The sequence below is a fragment of the Larus michahellis genome, chromosome 1 (assembly GCF_964199755.1).
Source record: "Larus michahellis chromosome 1, bLarMic1.1, whole genome shotgun sequence".
NCBI lineage: Eukaryota > Metazoa > Chordata > Aves > Charadriiformes > Laridae > Larus > Larus michahellis.
This window is the reverse complement of record NC_133896.1, coordinates 215,851,328-215,868,282: the sequence shown is the minus strand read 5'-3', so window position 1 is coordinate 215,868,282 and position 16,955 is coordinate 215,851,328. Positions and strand designations below refer to the sequence as shown.

Below are 16,955 nucleotides of genomic sequence, written 5' to 3'. Positions count from 1 at the left end.
AAGATGGGTAGTGCATGACAGAGCGTTTTCGTGCAAGATGAGTCCAGGCTCGTTGCAGATGAGGGAAGCTCAGAAAAATGTTCAAAATCACTTGGTGCAGGGGAAAATCTCCCTCCCGGAATGGGTGCGAGGTGCTGTGAAAACCCTGATGTGAAGGCACTGGTGGGTGCTCCCAAGAGGGAGATGCTGAGATGGGTTTGTACGGGCTCGCACCCACCAGGAACACACTAATATATTACCTTCCCTTTATACTAAGGGCAATTAATTAGTCTAATAGCTTTTAGCGGAGCAAACCCCAAAATGGCAATGCAATTCCCAATGTTTTCTGCTGGAAGCGCCCAAGAACGTGCATGGTATCTGTGGGCATCAGGTCTCAGACCAAGATGGGATGAGGGGGAACAGCTTCAAACTGGAAGAGGGGAGATTTAGATGAGATCTGAGGAAGAAATTCTTTGCTGTGAGGGCAGTGAGACACTGGCCCAGGTTGCCCAGAGAAGCTGTGGCTGCCCCGAGAAGCTGTGGCTGCCCCATCCCTGGAGGGGTTCAAGGCCAGGTTGGACGGGGCTTGGAGCAACCTGGTCTGGTGGGAGGTGTCCCTGCCCGGGGCAGGGGGTTGGAACTGGATGATCTTTAAGGTCCCTTCCAACCCAAACCATTCCATGGGTTTTACACCCTCAAAAATCACTGTGGCATCTTTGAGATAAATGAAATTGCAGAGAATATTTGTAAACAAACACATCCTTGACGTTCAGCGGCCGACAACCGTGATCCCATTGCAATCTTTTGGTTGCACGTCTTCCTCACAGACCTTGGGATATATATATATATATATATATATATATATATATATACATATATTCTTTAATACCGCAGCCCATCAGATGCAAAAAGATGTGGAAAAAGCGTGCATGGAAACACAGGGCTGGGGTCTGACACCAGCAGCTTCAGGACAACTCTCCCATTTCTGCTGCATGACCTGGATGAGATGATCTTCTGCAAAAGGAAAGTGCAGGAAGAGCCACGTGCCTTCATAATAATGGTTTTAAAGGTAAAAATCAGCCTAAAAAGTGCTTAGCATATCTATCGTGGGTGACAAGGAGCACCCACCATAGTTCCAAAAGCAATACACAGTGCATCGGTGCCCCAGGGCTCGGTCCCGACCTGGGAGATGCTCAGGAGCTTCCTAAATCTTTAATTATAATCATCCCTTTTAATTGCACTGGATGTAAAAGCAAGGATGAGATAATCCTTGTGGACAAAGCAACACCTGTGTATAAACATCTCTATTTTTAATTAATTTATTGATTTTTTCCAAAGGCTGCTCTTTCATTCGGCCATCCCTACCAGCGAGAGCTCCGATCCCATCTGTAAAATGGGTTTTCACGATTTACCTACAGGCAAGAAGGAAATTAAGCAAATCAAGGCAAAGACAAGCAAAAAAACCCCACCCCACCTCAGGGTCAAACGCTCAATAAGGGGATACAAAGCATCGGATTAAAGACACAATCCCAGCAGGAGTAATCCCATTTTTCACTGCACTCCCAGCAGCTGCAGGCGCTGCCTGGCGGGAATTGTTTTTTCTCATTGTAATTCAATATTCAAGTCCACGGATTTGGGAGGCACGGGGATCACTGGTTTTATTGGGATTATGTTCCCGGTGGAAATGGTGGCAGCGCAGCCGTGCTGGTAAAGACCTGCCAGCTTCAAGTTTGGGGTCTTTTTCATGTGGTTAGACCAGAAGGTGGCTGCGGTCAGGTTGAAAATGGACTTTATTGGGTGCAGTAATACAGAAAGGGAATAAAGAGAAAGACGCAGGTAGAGAGGGGGGGATGGAGGATGGAGGGATGGAAGACAGAGGCATGGAGAAATGGAGAAGTGGAGGGATAGAGGATAGAGGGATAGAGGATAGAGAGATGGAGGGAGGGATGGAGGATAGAGGGGTGGAGGGATGAAGGATGGAGGGATGGAAGATGCAGGGATGGAGGGATGGAGAGATGGAGGATGAAGGGATGGAGGATGGAGGGATAGAGAGATGGAGGATGAAGAGATGGAGAGATGGAGGGATGGAGAGATGGAGAGATAGAGGGGTGGAGGAATGGAAGGATGGAGAGATGGAGGGATGGAGGATGGAGAGATGGAGGGATGGAGAGACAGAGGAATGGAAGGATGGAGGACAAAGGATGGAGGGATAGGGATGGAGGAATGGAGGGATGGAAGGATGGAGAGACAGAGGGATGGAGGGATGGCTAACAGAGGGATGGAGAGGTGGAGGGATGGAGAGACGTAGGGATGGTGAGATGGAAAGATGGAGGAAGGTCAGAGGGGAGAGGGTGGAGGCAAGGCTGGAAAGGAAGGTGGGGAGTGTAGTACAAGGTGGGATCTGGGGTTGGGAATCCACCCCGGGAATATGAGTTGCGGCAGCCGTCAGCTGGCCTTGCAGCAGAAGTGGGTTCGGGGGGGGCTTGGGTAGGTTTTGCAGCTCCAAACCTGTGATGAAATACAAAAAACCCAGCCAAAATAAAATAAAATAATAAAATACGTGTGAGAGTGTGTGTGTGTGTGTGTCTGTGTGTGTGTTTGTGTGTGCGCGCACATGGCTGTGCACGCGTGTGTGCGTTTGGCTTTATCCATAAAAACCCCGGGGGTGGGCGGGGGGGGGGGGACGGACAGTTGGTTCAGCAGGCTGGCAACGCAACAGCTCTTGGAGATCTGCGTGGGCATGTGGGCACGTGTGTGCACACGAGTGTGTGCGGGGGGGGGTGTGTATGTGCGTCTGGGTCTGCGCACACGTGTGTGCGTGCATCGCCGCGCGTCTGTGTGTATGTGTGTAACTGTGCGCACAAGTGTGTATGTCCACACACGGGTGTGTGCAAATGTCTGCGTGTGCGCGTAGGCGTCAATGCGCATGCAAGAATGTACGTGTGCGCGTGCGCGTGTGTATCTGCACACGCATGTGTCTGCGTGTGTGCGCATCAGGGAGGGGTGTGCATGCGTGTGCGCATCCGCAAGCATGTGTTTGTGCGCGCACGAGTGTCTCTGTGGCCGCGTGCGCATGTGGCAGGCGTGCGTGAGCTGGTGCCCCAGGTGTCAGCGTGCCTGCTTGTGCTCCTGTTTGCATGCGTGAGCGCACGTGTGTGCAAATGTGTATGTACATGTGCGTCCGTGAACACATTAGTGTGCATGCGTGTGTGTACACATGTGTGCACATATGTGTGCGTGAATCTGCGCGTGCAGGTGATTGTCGGTGCCTGTGTGTGCAGTATGCAGCTCGGTGTGCATCTGCGTGCGTGCACACGTGTGTGTGTATCTGTGTGCATGCACACGTGTGTGTGTGTGTGTGCGCATTTGCGTGCATGCACGTGTGCGTGTGCGTGCACTTGCCTGCGTGCGTTTGTGTGCGTGTGTGTGCCCACAATTGTGCATATGTATGTGCCTATGTGAGATTGTCCACGTGTCTGCGTGTGTCCCTGTGTGTGTGTGTGTGCATACGTTGTCTGTGCCTGTGTGCATTCAGGTGGGAGTGTACATGTGAGTGCATATATGCACGTGTGTGCATATGTTCATGTGTTTCTATGCATGTGCAGCATGGATATGCGTGTGCTTGCGCATACACATTTGTGTGCCTGTGCGTGCGTGGGTGATTTTATGTATGTGTGTGCATGTGCACATGTGTGCAGGTGTGTGCACAGGTGCTTGTGCATGCAGATGTGCTCACATGCACATGCACATATAGGCGTGCACGTGTTTGTGTATACACGTGCGTGCATGGAGTGTGTGCACGCGTGTGCAAGTGTGAGCGCAGCTCTGTGTGTGTGTACCGCCGTGTCCAGCTGTGCGTGTGCGTGTGTTTGTACTTACGTCTGCGTGCACGTCTGCCTGCATGCATCTATGTGCACATCTGTGCTTGCACATGTGTATGGGGGTGCATCTTTGTGATCGGGCGTGCACATGCATTAGCACATGTGTGTACACATCTGTGTACATGCATGTGTGTGTGCAGATGTGAGTGTGCAATGCATGCACACATTATGTATGTCCATGCATGTGCACACATGTGCGCGCGTGTGTCTGTTCACCTATGTCTTTGCACGTGTAATGCATATATATGTGCAGGTAAGTGTGTGACCATGTACACATGTGTTTGTGCAGGTGTGTGTGCACGTTAAGTGGGCATGCGTGTGCGTGTATATATGTGTGTGGACACGTGTGTCCACGTGTGCTGGGCATGCATTTGTGCACCTCTGCATGCATCTGTGCGTGCTTGTGTCTGTGCACGTGTGTGCACGGATCTAGGTGTATGTCAGTGCATGTGTGTGATTCTACATGTGTGTGCATGTGTGTGTGTGTGTGTGTATCCACGTTGGTGCATGTACATGATTGTACATGTGCGTGCACGTGTATGCCTATGTAGGTGGGTGAATGTATGTGACTGTACATGTGTATGCATGCGTGTGCATTGCATGGAGGTGCATGTGTGTGACTGTGCACGTGTGTGCATGGGTGTGTACATCCATGTGGGTGCGTATGTGCAGTTGTACATGTGTGTGCACGTGTGTGCTTATGCATGTGGGCACAAGTGTGTGGTTGTATGTGTGTGTGCATGTGCATAGGATTGCATGTGTGTGACTGTACACGTGTGCGCGTGTGTGTGTATACCCATTGCGGTGCATGTGCACGATTGTACATGTGCACACACATGTGCATTGCACGGGGGTGCACGTATGTGCCTACATGTGCGTGCACCTGTGCATTGCATGTGGGTGCATGTATGTGACTGTGCACCCGTGTGCATGTGTGTGTGTGTGTATCCATTTCGGTGCACGTGTGCGACTGTACATGTGTATGAGCATCTGTACATACGCTTGTGGGCACATGTGTATGATTGTACATGTGTGTGCACATGTGTGCGATTGTACATGTGCGCTTTTGTGTGCACGTGCACGTGGGCGCATGTGTACAATTGTACATGTGTGTGCATGCATGTGCCTGTGCATGTAGGTGGATGTATGTGACTGTACATGCGTGTGCATGTGTGTGCACCCATTTCGGTGCACGTGTGCCGCCATACATGTGTATGCACATGCGTGCGCACGCATGTGGGCCCCCGTTTGTGACTGTGCACGTGTGTGCGTGCGTGTGTGTGCCCATGTGGGTGCATGTGTGCCACTGGACGTGCGCGTGCACGCGCGTGCACTTGCATGTGGGTGCACGCGCATGATTGCACACGCGTGTGCACGCGTCTGCACTTGCACATGTGGGTGCATGCCTGCGATCGCACACGTGTGTGCACACGCGTGCGGGTGCATGCACGTTCCTGTGCGGGTGCGTGCACCCACGCACGGCCCCCCCTTCCCTGTGTGTGTGCACGCCGGTGGGTGCTCACACATGTGCCCCCCCCCGCCACCGGCGCCAGACAAGCCCCTCCCCCCCGCGATGCCCGGCCCCCTCCGGTGCGGCGGGGGCGTGTCCTGGCTTGTGTGTCCCCCCCCCCGCCCTCCCCCTCCATCCCCATCCCCGTCCCCATCCCCATCCTGCGGCCGCGGGCGCGGTGCGGCGCGGAGCGGGTGCGCTCCTTGCGCGGGGGCCGCCATGGCCTGGCCCTGCATCACCCGCGCCTGCTGCATCGCCCGCTTCTGGAACCAGCTGGACAAAGCGGACATCGCCGTCCCTCTGGTTTTCACCAAATACTCCGAAGCCACCGAGCATCCCGCCGCCCCCGCCGCCCCTCCGCGCCCCGCCGCCCCCATCGAGACCCAGCCCGCCGGCGATGGAGCGGGGGATGCGGCTCCCGGTCCCACCCGGCCCGGCCCGGCCCCCCACGCCTCTCCGCCGGCCGATTCGGTGATGCGACACGACTACAAGCCCTGGAAGGTGCAGCGACCGGAGCCCAGCTGCAAACCCAAGAGCGAGTACCAGCCCTCGGATACACCCTTCGAGAAGGAGACGCAGTACCAGAAGGATTTCCGTGCCTGGCCCATCCCCAAGCGGGGTGACCATCCCTGGATCCCCAAACCGGGACCTTCCCCCGTCCTCGCCTTGGACCGCGGGTCTCCGGAGAAACCGGCTCAGGAGAAGCGCCGGAAGGTGCTGCTTCCCGCTCCCGAAAAAACGGAGGAAGAGCCCGAGGGGGAGGATGAACACCCCAAAGCGGTGCGGGCCGGGGATGGGAGAGAGAAGGGTCGGAAGAAGGCGGAGGAGGCGCCGCCGGAGGCGGGCAGGGGCAGGGCGGCCGCCGATGCTCTCAACAGGCAGATCAAGGAGGAGGTGGCGGCGGGGGTCAGCTCGTCCTACAGGTGAGACACCCCCCCATCCCCACCCCCATGTCCTCGCCAGCCCTTCTCTGGTCCCCTCTTGTCCATCCCCAGGGGAAACATCCCACCCTGGGGGATGGGTGAATGCGGCTTTGAAGCATTTCAGGAGGGGTTTGCTGATCTCCTGCCCGGGGTGTGGGGGGGTTGTCCTTAAAATTTCCCACCTCTCTGGGTGTCCTGGTTTGGTTCCCCACCTTTCTGGGTGTCGCTGATGGAGTGTGGGTAGGTGCTGTGCAGGTAGTGAATCCACGGGGATCCTTTTTCCCGGTTGGGTTTGGAGCAGGTTGGGGTGTCCATGCCCCCCGCCCCGGCCCCTGCCACATCCCAAAATTCAGAGACACCCAGCATCACCTTGGCTTTGAGCAGGGGGATGTTTGGGTCGCTTCCCCGGGATGTGCAAGTAGCACCTGGTCCTTTCCAAGCTCATCCCTGACATCCCAGAAACCCGCCCGCTGTGCCACCATCCCGAAGCAGCAGTATCCCCACCGCATTGCTGCATCCCGAGGGGCCCACGCGTGGATGGGGGTCCCAGATGCCTGTGGGGTACCCCAGGCGCAGGATGGTCCCAGGCAGGATCCCAGGCCGGGAGCATCCCCAAGACAAAGCGTCCTAGGCCGCTTGGGTGGGGCAGCCTTGGGATGCTGCCATGTTTAACGCAGCGCGGCGGCGGGGGGGGTGGCACATCCCTCCGTGTCCCCCTCCATCATCCCCAGGCTACATAGAGGTGCCCTGATTTCACCCCGGGAAGAGTCCCCGTTTTGGGATTCGGAGCGTTGAAACTCCTTGCTGCGAGATGCCGTTGTTATTTCTCTCCTGGGGCAGAGGGGTTTGGATGCATTGGGAATGCGAAACCAAATTCATGGGGTGGCTGCCCTGCGCCTACGTTCACAAGGAGGGTTCGCTGCAATTGTGTTTTTCCAGAGCTTTCTTTGGCAGAGCCCACCACCGCCGAGGCCGGGGTGGGGGTAGAAAAGAGCAGAGCTGGGAGTTGTTGTGACCAAAGTGTAATTGCAGCCTTTTTTGCTTCTCCCCGTACCCATGCGAAGGTGTTTATGCTTTTGAAGGATTGATTTTCTGCCCTGGGGAGTTTTAGAGGTGACACCCTGCCATCAAACAGGTAGTCGATTCATGCAGGTTTAAAATGAAGCTGCGTTTTGACTCTTGTGTCCCACCGGGGACTGTGGGGCACGGCAGAGCCGACAGTCATCTCCTTTCCCACGCCGGTGGGTAGGAAGTGCTTCAAGCCATGAGATTTTTGATTTTTGCTGTAGTTCGGCATCGGCTCTGGATCTTGCCAGGGATGCAAGTGATGCCGTGGGCTCAGGTGCATCCAGGGGTGATGGTGCTGGTCAGCTGAGACGTGAGAAAACGGCCAGGGATTTTTGGAGGTGGTAGGGAAAGGGTTTTCCAGAAGTGCCCACAGTCCTTTCATCTGTTTTGGCCAGCCGTGATTTTTGACTCAGCTTTTTGTCTGCTCACCTTCCAAGGGTCTGGTGATGGCAGGACTCAAGCAGAAAGCTGTCCTAGAGCTGGAGAGTCGTGGTGTTGCTCTCTGACGCTGGTGCAAAGGATAATTAGACTTATTTACTTGCATATTTAAATGCAGATTGCTCACCCTCCCATCCTTCCACGTACCATCCCTCCTGTCTGCTCCAACAAATTCGTATGGCCGCCGTTGCTGCTCTGTGTTTCCTCCCCATTCCCGGGTTGGGTCAGCTCAGATGTTAAACCCAAGAGGATCTTGAAGGCTTCGTCCCTCCTTGTGTCACTCCTCATCTTTCAAGGCACCCTTCGGGCTTTTCTTTCCCCTTGGATCCTCATCTGCTCTCCCACTTCCATGTTTTTCCTTCCTTGCAGCCTATTGCGAGAGAAGTGTTTGCTCTGACGCTCAGCCCTGGGACGTAAGCGCCTCTTCATTAATGCATAAGTGATGCTGTGGCTAATTGTTCTCATTTTCTGTTCAAATTAGGCATCTTATAAGTGTCGTTTATTGTTTGGGTTCTTTTTAAAAGCCAAATTCTCCAAGTCCTTATTACTCCTGAGAACCTTGCTGCTCACAGGAGTCCCTGCTGGGTGGGTTTTGAACATCTGCAAGGATAGAGACTGTTTGGGCAAGCTTTTGGGCCACCCAGCAGCCAAAATGATCTCCTAGCGACCTTCTGCCAGAGAAGAGGAAGGATGGTTGATGCAGGGCTTGTCCTCTGTGGCCTTTGCTGGGCTTGTGCGCAGGTGAAGGCTCCCCAGCATCTGGGAGGAGGATGGGAGCAGGGGGAGATGTCCTTACAGTCCTCCGCAAATCAGCGTAATTGGATGCTCCAAGGCTGGGAAATAATTCCTTGGTGAAACCGAAGAGCACAGCAGCAACGGTTTTTAAACTCGCTCTGTCTCCCCCTGTGTTATTATTCCCAGGTGAGGGAACGGAGCGTGGGACACAGTAAGCAACTCTTCCAAGGTCATGGGGGCTAAAGGGAGGAATTACCTTTTCTAACCTCGTTATACCAAAAAAAATAGATATTGCGGACCCCGCGTGCCTGTGACCTCCTCCCAGGTCTATCCTGGGATTTATTTTTATTATTTATGTATATTATCCATGGTATTTATATTATTTATATTTGTATTTTTGTATATTCATTAAATATTCATGTATATATAGGATTTATTTAGGTACTTATGCCCAAATAAATTCCTTTGGCAAACCAAGGGAAACAGTGGGGGGACATGCTCATTCCTAATGGTCTCCAAGAGTTAAATGGCTCCCAGGGCAACGTCTGGTTTGAAGCCATCAATAACAAGTAGGTTTGAAGGTGGTCAAGTTGTGCATGATGGGGCTGTGTGAACATCATGAGGTTCAACAAGATCAAGTGTGGGGTCCTGCACCTGGGTCAGGGGACCCCCGGTGTCCATACAGGCTGGGGGATGAAAGGATGGAGAGCAGCTCTGCTGGGAAGGACTTGGGGTTGATGAGAAGCTCAACATGAGCCGTCAGTGCGCGCTGGCAGCCCAGAAACCCCCCGCAGCCTGGGCTGCATCCCCAGCAGCGTGGGCAGCAGGGTGAGGGGGGGGATTCTGCCCCTCTGCTCCGCTCGGGGGAGACCCCCCTGCAGTGCTGCCTCCAGCTCTGGGGCCTCAGCACAGGAGAGACACGGAGCTGTTGGAGCAGGGCCAGAGGAGGCCCCGGAGATGCTGGGAGGGCTGGAGCCCCTCTGCTGGGAGGACGGGCTGAGAGAGTTGGGGGGGTTCAGCCTGGAGAAGAGAAGGCTCCAGGGAGACCTTGGAGCCCCTTCCAGTCCCTCAAGGGGCTCCAGGAAAGCTGGGGAGGGACTCTGGATGAGGGAGGGGAGCCATGGGACAAGGGGGAAGGGTTTTAAGCTAAAAGAGGGGAGATTTAGATGAAATCTGAGGAACTAATTCTGTGCTGTGAGGGTGGTGAGATCCTGGCCCACGTTGCCCAGAGAGGTGGGAGATGCACCATCCCTGGAGGTGTTCAAGGCCAGGTTGGACGGGGCTTGGAGCAACCTTATCTAGTTCAAGATGCCCCTGCTTACAGCAGAGGAGGTTGGACTAGATGGCCTTTAAAGGCCCCTTCCAACCCAAACTATTCTATGATTCTATGATGGCATCTGCTTGACGATTAATGCCCTATGACCATTCCTTGTTGGCTGTGGGGAAACTGTGGCAAGGGTGCTGAGTGACCTACCTGAGTCCACACATCAGGGCTGGGGTCAGGGTGCAGCTCGGGGGCATCATTCTCCTGTTTGTTGTGACTGGGTGTGCTTTGGTGTGACCCAGGTTCCAGCACCAAGGTGCTTCTTGCCTCAGTTTCCCTCCCCAGCAGCAGGTGCTGCCCAAGCAGCGTTATAGGGGCAGGTTGCGTCTCCCTTCACCCCCCTCTTCTCTGCAGTCCTGCTTCCCGTAGTGGCCTATGGACCCTGAGGGACCAAGTAAGGACCACGGCATCCGTCAGAGGGTAGGAATACTAGTTTTATGTGGCTGACCTGACTTTTAAACAGGGGTCAGGACCCAACCTGGGGGGCTTTTCAGCTGTTCCTGCTGGATGGATCCCTTTCTTCTTCAAATATCTGGTGTCCTGTAGGACGATCTGGTGGCATCATTGAGGGCTTTATCTCTATTGGGCCTTGGTGACCCCAAGACTCGAGTGCTTGGGAGGGGATTTGGCCCGCTGAACTGGAAGGGATGGGAAGAACTCTTCTCCCTGCTGCACCGAAGGATGGAGGGGGCTGGGGTTGACCCTGGGAGCAGAGAGAGTAGGTGATAAAATGTGCACAAAGTGGCATTTCCTGCTCGAAGTGGAACAATTAGAAGAACAATTTGGCAAAAATGCAAGAAGGAATGAATGTTTTCCATTTTTTCATTGAAAATGATGGGAAAATGTTAGAATTAGGTGTTTCCCGAGTGTTTTTTTTCCTTATTCTCTGTCTTGCATTCTTCTCCTTTTGTAACGGCCTCAAACTGAAAGAAGGTAGATTTAGATTCATCTAAGGCAGAAATTCTTGGCTGTGAGGGTGGTGAGCCCCTGGCCCAGGTTGCCCAGAGAAGCTGTGGCTGCCCCATCCCTGGAGGGGTTCAAGGCCAGGTTGGACGGGGCTTGGAGCAACCTGGTCTGGTGGGAGGTGTCCCTGCCCAGGGCAGGGGCTTGGAACTGGATGATCTTTAAGGTCCCTTCCAACCCGAACCATTCTGTGATTCCGTGATTTTGTTACCTTTTTTCCCTGAAGAAAAAAGATATAAAAGGGGAAATTTCACCCCCTTTCCACGGTGTCGGAATGAGTAGTAAAGCGATGAATTTTCCCCAGAGAAGTAATACTGTGAAACCTAGTTTTCAAGTTTTTCACCAAAGAGAGATCTTTTTTCTACCAAATCAATTTTTTTTTTTCCTCACCAATTTCCTCTCCTATCAGAGGAAACAAAACAAGAAAGGCTTCAATGGAAAATTTTGGACTGCCTCTAGTATTAATGAATTGCCTGTTGCTAATGTTCTGTCATTCATCTCAAGCCCTGGAGGTACTAAAGATGTGGAGCAAATGAGAATTTGTAGTAGCTATAGAGATGAATGAGTCAGCGCTGGAGACTTGCTGCGTATTTTTCTGAGATACAGAGGAGATAATTTAGGGAAGGATGTCCACGCAGGAAGGATGGATTGAGCTACATGAGGACAGAGAATTCATACTCCTTCATTATAGTTGTGGAAATGTAGGGCTGGAAGGATGTCCCAAGATCTTCTGGTCCATGTCCCATTTCTGGGGAAGGGGATGATATATCTAGACCACACCAGATTGATTTTATCTAACTTGTTCTTGAAAATCTCCAGTGGAGGACATGTCCCACCTTGGTGAGACAGCTGCTAACACTGCTGGTACTGTCAGATCTGCCAAACTTGGTGGGAAATTTTCCATTGCCTTCTGAAATTTTGGATCATATCAATAGGCTGGGTCTGTATTAGTAAATTTAAAAGTTCCAGGACACGTTCCTGGGCATGGGGACGTGATCATCTGCACTCTTCAGTTGTTGAAACAGTCCTTAGCCCGCTTCCCAGGCTGGGTTTGGGAGTGGGTATGAGCCAAGAACTGATCCCAACAAGCAGTTGGGATCAGTTGCACCTGGGGAACTTGCACCCCAAGTGCAGTCACCTTGCTTTGGGGGCTAAAGGGGTTTCATAGTGTGAGTGAGGGCAGTCCCAGGCTCCAGTGACAGAGAACATTCCTGGACAGATTTAATTTCCAAGAGTCGTTTCAGCTACAAACTCCCAGTTTGGATGAGAGTGTCATTAAAGTAACCCGTGTAGGTAAATGGATCCAATTTTGCTCCTAGCTGGAAGAGAAGGGGCAGGATGTTTTCTTCCATCCAGAAAAGGCTGTTCAAAGAGACGTTTGGCAGCTTTGGCTGAGGCTGAGCTCTGGCTCAGCAGTTACTTGATACGTACCTTTAGCAGCAGGAGGAGACACAACGTCCACAAGGACCGGTTGTATGAGTATGTAATAACCATGGCTGCAGGAAACCCTTGTGTTTGCTAAGATACAAAGAGGATGGAGGTGGGTGTTGCAGACAGACAGCTGTCCTGCCACACTCTGTGTCTTGATCTCCTCTGGATATAGTCCACCAGCCGAGAAAGGCTCTTGGTATCATCTCCAAGTTGGAGTATTTGTCAACATATTCCCTGCAATCACATTAAGGTGGACAATATCCAGCCCCAAAAGCCAACTGGGAGCTTCTCAGCAGTGTAGGCAATATTCAATTTGGCTGCTTTGACTGCGTGCAAGGTGAAGCTGGGCTGTGTGTGCTACAGGACAGGGTTGAGCAGGTGGAAGAGATGGAGGTGGCATTCAGGTGATGGAGTCAATGTGCTTGAGCAATTTTTCCTCTGCTCCTGCTCAGCTGTGTCACCTCAGCAGGGACCTTTAGGCACATGGGACTGGATGGGACTCTCTGGACCAGTAAGTCCAACTATTTAGTTTGTTATTTGGTCTTTACGAGTAACACCCAAGGCTCTGTCTCAGAAATAGGGAATTTTTGGTTGCACAATGCCAGCTGGAAGGATGCGCCCAAACCTCAGTCTCTGATGGCTTGCAACCATCATCTCATTTCCAGTCTGAGTCAATGGACAGGTTGTAGTTTGCTGTTTTGTTGGCACTGGGTTACTTAGTGCTTTTCTCCTATCTGGAGGTCACTGCTCAGTGTCTCCAAGTACAGTATCCACATCGTTTGGCATTCTGGTTTTGTAGGGGTTTAGTCTCCTTTTTACTCCCTGTATCAACCATTGCTCTCCATCTCTTCGTAGATTAAATCACTGTTCCTTAAACACTGAGGCAGACTGTTGCCCTTTGGAGATGAGATCCCCATCTCTACTGAGACTCCCATGTCCTGTTTGTGGGCAGCACAAATGCATCATGAATCCCTCACTTACTCTTTGATAACCAGGACCTCCATGTCGTTCTCCTTCTTAGGCAGTTCCAGCCTTGGAACACCAATCCCATAGAAAGAAATCACGTTGATCAGTACAGAGCCTAGAATTTAGTACTAATAATTTTCACCCCGTCTTGAACGTGGTAGTCAAGGCCAATCCCTGTCTTCCTCTGTGGTATCCCGATCCTCCACCATATTGGTGCTGCTTACAACGTTGTGCCATTAGGAGGTCTCATCGGTGTTGCCCTACTTTTGCATGCCAAAGTCAACCTTAAGAATGTTAAACACTGCTAACCTCCTTCCAGGCCGCCGCTCAGCCTTCCAACGCTCATCATTGTCATATTTCCCTTGCCCAGTTTCCCGTTCTGCTGATGTTCATGTTCACTGGCTTAATTAATAATTTCCCACATGGCCCTGTATCAAACGCTTTACTGAAACCAGATAGATTTTCTCATTTCTTTTGTCTGCTAAGTCAGTTATCGTATCAAAGGACATGTCAAACATCTCTCCTTCTCCCCTCCCAGTTGCTGCCGTGTCTGTTTAGACCACCAGCTTCTCCTGGACGCAGGAGCAGATGCTGTAGATGCATCTTGACATTTTTCACTTGACGGCTTCAACCTACCGCTGTAACACACACAATAAATAAAGAGAAGAGGAGAGGGATCAGCTAATTTAGACAGCAGAACTTTCCCTGTCCTTCCTTTGCCAAATAAATCATGGACAGACGTTGTAAATTTGTCTTCTGTCACATTTAGAGTGTGACCTTTGCTTTTCTTGTCTCCTACGAGCTGAACAAGCCTTCACTTTCTAAGTACTTCTGCGCTCTATCCTACATCAGTCGTGCTTTGCTTTGCTTTTAGCTGAACATATTCACTGCGCTAATGCTGATGTCTTCAAATAACCCTTGCGGCACCAGGGCAAGAGCAGGGATGCTCTCCTGCTAACATGACCATCAGTGCCAGCCAGGAAGGGAAAGGCAGTTTTAGGGCAGTTTTATAGGGTAAAAGTTTTATTTCTCTTGATTTTTAACTCAGCATTCTGGATATCCTTCCAATGTCCTTTATATTTCTTTATATATATATATATATTTGTGTGTGTGTGTATATACACACACACACACATATGCACATACACAAACCAAGCTGTTCACCAAGTTGACCACTTTAATCTCCAACTCATCGCTCCTCCCCAAGCCCAGCATCCTGGGTGTTGTGTAGCGAGCACATTTTGCTTTCTATTAATAACTCCCTTTGCTCAAACGGTGCCTTCACCTGAAGGGACCCCGCAGCACTGTGCAAACCCGGCGCGCATACGGAGAGACTCCTGCTGCTTTGGGGAGCCGGCTGTTGAGACTACAAAACAGGGTGTTTTGGTGCTGGGAAGGGGGGGAGTCTGCTTTTTTAAAATTTTAAATTATTTTAAATTTAAATTTTAAATTATTAATTTTTATTTATTTATTTATTTATTTATTTATTTATTTATTTAGTGGAGGTGTAATTCAGTTTTGCAAAGGGGGATTCATTTGAGGGATGCTCTCAGGTTGATGGGTGGGTTGCCTGAAATGATGTGCTGCTCATGCCTGGAAAGAAGGGGGCTGACTCCAACAGGAAAAATCACTTCAGCCCCTGTAACACAAGCAGAATTACCTGGAGATGAGGATAAAGCCCTTGGGCAGCTGCCCCTGTCCGTGAGGATGCCAGCTGTAGAAAAAGACACCTTGAAGAGGTGAATTTAACCAGATGTCCCAGGGGAGGAACTTCTTTCAGAAAGCACTTTACACCGCTGAGCCGTGGAGCATGGAAGGAAATATTCCTGCTGCGAGCTGCCTTGGGCAAAACAAGCAGGTGATGAGCAGCGTGCCCTGTGCAGGGATGGGCTGGCATTGGGGTACAGCGTCCATAGTGTCCCCATCCTTCTCCATCGGCAGGGACTCCTCTACTTGGTACTGGTGAGGCCCCACCTCGAGTGCTGTGTCCAGTTTTGGGCCCCTCACCACGCAAAAAGCCATTGAGGTGCTGGAGCGTGTCCAGAGAAGGGCACCGGAGCTGGTGAGGGGTCTGGAGCACAAGTCTTGTGAGGAGCGGCTGAGGGAGCTGGGGGTGTTCAGCCTGGAGAAAAGGAGGCTGAGGGGAGACCTTCTCGCTCTCTGCAACTCCCTGAAAGGAGGGGGCAGCCAGGGGGGGGTCGGGCTCTTCTCCCAAGGAACAGGTGATAGGACAAGAGGGAATGCCCTGATGTTGCACCAGGGGAGGTTTAGGATGGATATTAGGAGAAATTTCTTCCCCGAAAGAGTTGTCAAGCATTAGAAGAGGCTGCCCAGGGCAGTGGTGGAGTCGCCATCCCTGGAGGGATTTAAAAGCCGGGCAGACGTGGTGCTGAGGGACATGGGGTAGTGGTGGTTTTGTCAGTGTTGGGTTGATGGTTGGACTCGATGATCTGAAAGTTTCCTTCCAACCCAGGCAATTCTATTCTATGTGGAGTCTCCATCTCTGGAGACATTCCAAACCCACCTGGACGTGTTCCTGTGCAGCCTGCTCTGGGTGACCCTGCTCTGGCAGGGGGTTGGACTAGATGGTCTCCAGAGGTCCCTTCCAACCCCCACCGTTCTGTGATTCTATGACTCGCTGTAGCCCCTATTCCAGGCTTCAAATCAGAGGCACAAAATAATATCCCTGGCCGGGGATTTTTATTTGTCATTTTATTATCATGAAAGCGTCTCCCAGCTTGTCCTTGCTGCCAGCAGATTTGTAAAGTCTTGCTGTTTTCCTGATGCATGGTTGCTTAATGCGAGGCTTTACATTCATCTGGCTTTAACTCTAAAAATACCACCAGAGAGCTGTAAATGAAGCATTTCGGCATCAGTTACTCCATCTCCGCTGTAGGGGCAAGGAAATCCAAGCTGTCGCGAGCCGCGGGCTCCATCCGTAGGACTCCCACTGACTGCAGTCGGCTTTCTCCTGCATGACAACGTCCTCCCCATGTCAATTATCTCTTGCACGGTGTTTGTCTGCCCGAGCTTGCAGGTGCCGTCTTGGGAAGGGGGCAGAGATTTCTCGCTGAAATGCTTCGCAAGGTCGCTGGTGCCCGGGTGATGTTGCTCGGCTGCTGCTTTTCTTTTCTTGTTCTTGAAAAGGTTTGAAGGTACGTGGGGCTGTGCAGCTGCTTTGCTGCTTGTCTGGCTCGGAAGGGGAATCAAAATGAAGGTGTTCAAAGAAAACGGTGGCCTTTTGGAGCGGAGCTATGTATTAATTGCGAAGGGCAAGGTTATTCTGCTCGTAGAAATCAATATGGCTATTCCCAAGAGTGCCAGCATTGGCACTCCTCTTCACTGGGGGGTCATTGGCACTCTTCATTGGGGTCTTCACTTAGCCCAAAGCTCAGCACAGATCTCCTTTCTCTCCCCAAAGCCCTGCAGGACCAGCGTGTCCTCTTGCAGAATCCCTGCTCTCCTCTAGAATTAAAAGCTCATGCCTTGGAGTTGATGTTCTCAGATGTCCTTTTCCACCCTCATCCCCATCTTGCTCCCCTTGCACAAGACATAAATATTCTTCTTGTGGGACTCCTGTGTGTAAGGGCTAGCTGTCAATTAAATGATGCTTATGTGCAATTAATTATTAGGTGAATCAGTTAATGTTTTCCTCCACTTTGTCTTTTTACTCCTGATTCCTTCCCATTAAATTAGCTACAGAAGGTATTGTGGTCACATAGGTAGTAGGAGGGAAG

General features: G+C 51.7%; 1 protein-coding gene across 1 annotated transcript in view; it reads left to right on the top strand.

The window, feature by feature from the left end:
- Positions 1-5,505: 5,505 nt before the first annotated feature.
- The window catches only part of MAP6 (microtubule associated protein 6), a 49,358-nt gene continuing 37,908 nt past the window's right edge, over positions 5,506-16,955 (top strand). The window contains exon 1 of the mRNA XM_074572299.1: positions 5,506-6,293. Within this exon, the coding sequence (XP_074428400.1) occupies positions 5,590-6,293 (704 nt within the window). The 5' untranslated portion in view covers positions 5,506-5,589. The remainder of the gene's footprint in view (positions 6,294-16,955) is intronic.